The 2,689-nt window shown below is 37.0% G+C and overlaps 1 protein-coding gene across 1 annotated transcript; it reads right to left on the bottom strand.

The window, feature by feature from the left end:
- Positions 1 to 404: 404 nt before the first annotated feature.
- On the bottom strand, positions 405 to 1,757 carry LOC141410496 (immediate early response 3-interacting protein 1). The gene has a single exon (XM_074041443.1). It carries the CDS (start codon positions 1,672 to 1,674, stop codon positions 1,426 to 1,428), a length of 249 nt encoding a protein of 82 aa, XP_073897544.1. The 5' UTR covers positions 1,675 to 1,757; the 3' UTR covers positions 405 to 1,425.
- Between the last annotated feature and the right edge of the window lie 932 nt (positions 1,758 to 2,689).

A 2,689-nucleotide genomic window follows, 5' to 3' on the forward strand; every position in this document is an offset into this window, starting at 1 on the left:
TTAGACAAAAAAAGGTCTTACTATGTAGGCTGTCCTCAAACTCACCATCCTCCAGCCTTAGTCTCCTAAGTACTGGGATTACAGATGTACACAACATGCCCAGCAAAATTTTATCTTCTTTTTCCCTCAAGACATTTTCATATTCTACAACTTCCTTTAGAAAACATATCTCATTTTCCTCACATAAAAAGTTGTCTCACTTCTTATTTTTACTTTTTTCCATCTTTAATAATCATGTAGACTAATAATTTTTAAAATATGTCCTTTCTCATAGCACAATTTCTTTTATTTTTATTTTTTTTTTTTGACTTCAAAATCCAACTTTATTTACAAAAGTTCTCCTATAAACAAAGATGCTATTCTACCCCTTTAAAATATTATAACTCATAAGTTTTCACAAAAAATCATTTACATAAGTTTTAATGTTTTACATAAAACTGTATTATGGAATGAACAAACAACCTTACAAGGTGGTCTAAGACATAAAACAATTTATCTAACATGAATGTTCTATTGACAGAATGAAGAATTAAGACTCACATCCTTTAGTGTCCTGCTCCAAGAAATGGAAGTGTGATAATTTGGGGGAGAGGTAAATGCTTCACAATAGAGTCTTCTTATATAGTATAGTTTAATTGTGACTGTTCAAGTTTGTTCTTGTGGGCTAATATTTATGCTGATTTTATAAAACAAGTCACCATTGTAAAAAGGGCACAGATTATTTCTACATAGATTTTTTCTACCAATAAAGACGTAGATACTAGTATGGGCTAATCATCCAATTAATAAATTCATAAAAGAACTTACAACAAAAACAAAATCATCATGTGACTGACTTACAGAATCAAATTCTACCTGAAATCAGAGTATTGCCACTTATGGTATCTATACGTTTGAATTATTCACAGCAGAGACATTATCCAGACTAAATATTTAACCAAGGAATTCAAAATTATCCAAATTACCTATTTATCTTTTACATGTAGTAATTATTTTAAAATTCTTTAAATTTTATTTGGAGGGATAAGCACTCTCACATTGTAACTAAGTCACAAGGAATTTCAAAACTTTGAAAAAAAAAATCATCCCTGAGCAGTGAGAGATAGAAAAATATCTAATAAAACAAAAGTGAAAATCCTGTATCTTTCTGACAATCTTTACTAGCATGAACTATTAACAGTCAGCAATCAAACTATTTCAATCCTGGAGCACTACTACCTCTGAAGATCTGATCTTTTTGTAATGAAACTACAAGTGCAACATTAAAAAAAAATCAGATGAATAGAAACTCTGGTTTTATTGTCAACTTTACATTTTTTCCAAGTCCAAGATCAGCTTGTTAAGAAATGAATGTTCTAGCAATGACCAAAGTAATAACTTCTGCTGGCATCTCATCTTCTGATTTCCTGTTTCTTCCACTGATGTTCAGCCAAATAATAAAAGCAATACAATAGCAACTGAGTTTACTATTATCAATGGCACTCTCATCACGGTTCTTACAGATCGAATAAGGTTCATTAGCTGCGATTTAATTCCTGGCTCTTCTCCGAATCCGCCGATTCCCTGGTCCGTTCCCCAGCCAATGTTCTTGAGGAAGCGCTCCTCGTGCAGCACGGCGATAGCGTTGACGCAGAGCAGGGCCGCTTGCAGCAGCGAGTACAGTGTAAAGGCCATGGTTGTCCAAACGCCGCCCGGAGGCCCAGCCGCTCCTCTCCCGCCGCCACAGCGGACGTGGCGCGGCCACAGCCGGCGCTCACCCCCACAATTTCTTTTAGATAGAGTCTCACTGTGTTACCTAAGCTTGTCTTCATATTTTGGCCTCAAGAGATCCCTTCTGCCTTATTGATACTACAGGTATGCACCACCCCAGCGCTTTCTTTTTTTTTTTTTTTTTTTGTAAAACTAGGGTTTGAATTTGGGTCTTCAAATTAAAACCACGCTAAGATTCCACCTCACCCCTGTTAGAATAGCCATCATCAGCAACACCACCAACAACAGGTGTTGGCAAGGATGTGGGAAAAAAGGAACCCTCATACATTGTTGGTGGGAATATAAACTAGTACAACCATTCTGGAAAAAAATTTAGAGGCTACTTAAAAAGTTGACATTGATCTACCATTTGATCCACCAATACCACTCTTGGGGATATACCCAAAAGACTGTGACACAGGTTACTCCAGAGGCACCTGCACACCCATGTTTATTGCGGCACTATTCACAATAGCCAAGTTATGGAAACAACCAAGATGCCCCACCACTGACGAATGGATTAAGAAAATGTGGTATCTATACACAATGGAATTTTATGCAGCCATGAAGAAGAACGAAATGTTATCATTCGCTGCTAAATGGATGGAATTGGAGAACATCATTCTGAGTGAGGTTAGCCTGGCCCAAAAGACCAAAATTTGTATGTTCTCCCTCGTATGTGGACATTAGATCAAGGGCAAACACAACAAGGGGATTGGACTTTGAGCACATGATAAAAGCTTTAGCACACAAGGGAGGGGTGAGGATAGGTAAGACACCTAAAAACTTAGCTAGCATTTGTTGCCCTTAACGCAGAGAAACTAAAGCAGATACCTTAAAAGCAACTGAGGCCAATAGGAAAAGGGGACCAGGAACTAAAGAAAAGGTGAGATCAAAAAGAATTAACCTAGAAGGCAACACACACACGCACAGGAAATCA

The sequence above is a fragment of the Castor canadensis genome, chromosome 9, assembly GCF_047511655.1.
Source record: "Castor canadensis chromosome 9, mCasCan1.hap1v2, whole genome shotgun sequence".
Classification (NCBI taxonomy): Eukaryota; Metazoa; Chordata; class Mammalia; order Rodentia; family Castoridae; genus Castor; species Castor canadensis.

Bases quoted from the DNA above. Each gene is read 5' to 3' on its own strand.
- LOC141410496 (XM_074041443.1), bottom strand. From the start codon at position 1,674: ATGGCCTTTACACTGTACTCGCTGCTGCAAGCGGCCCTGCTCTGCGTC.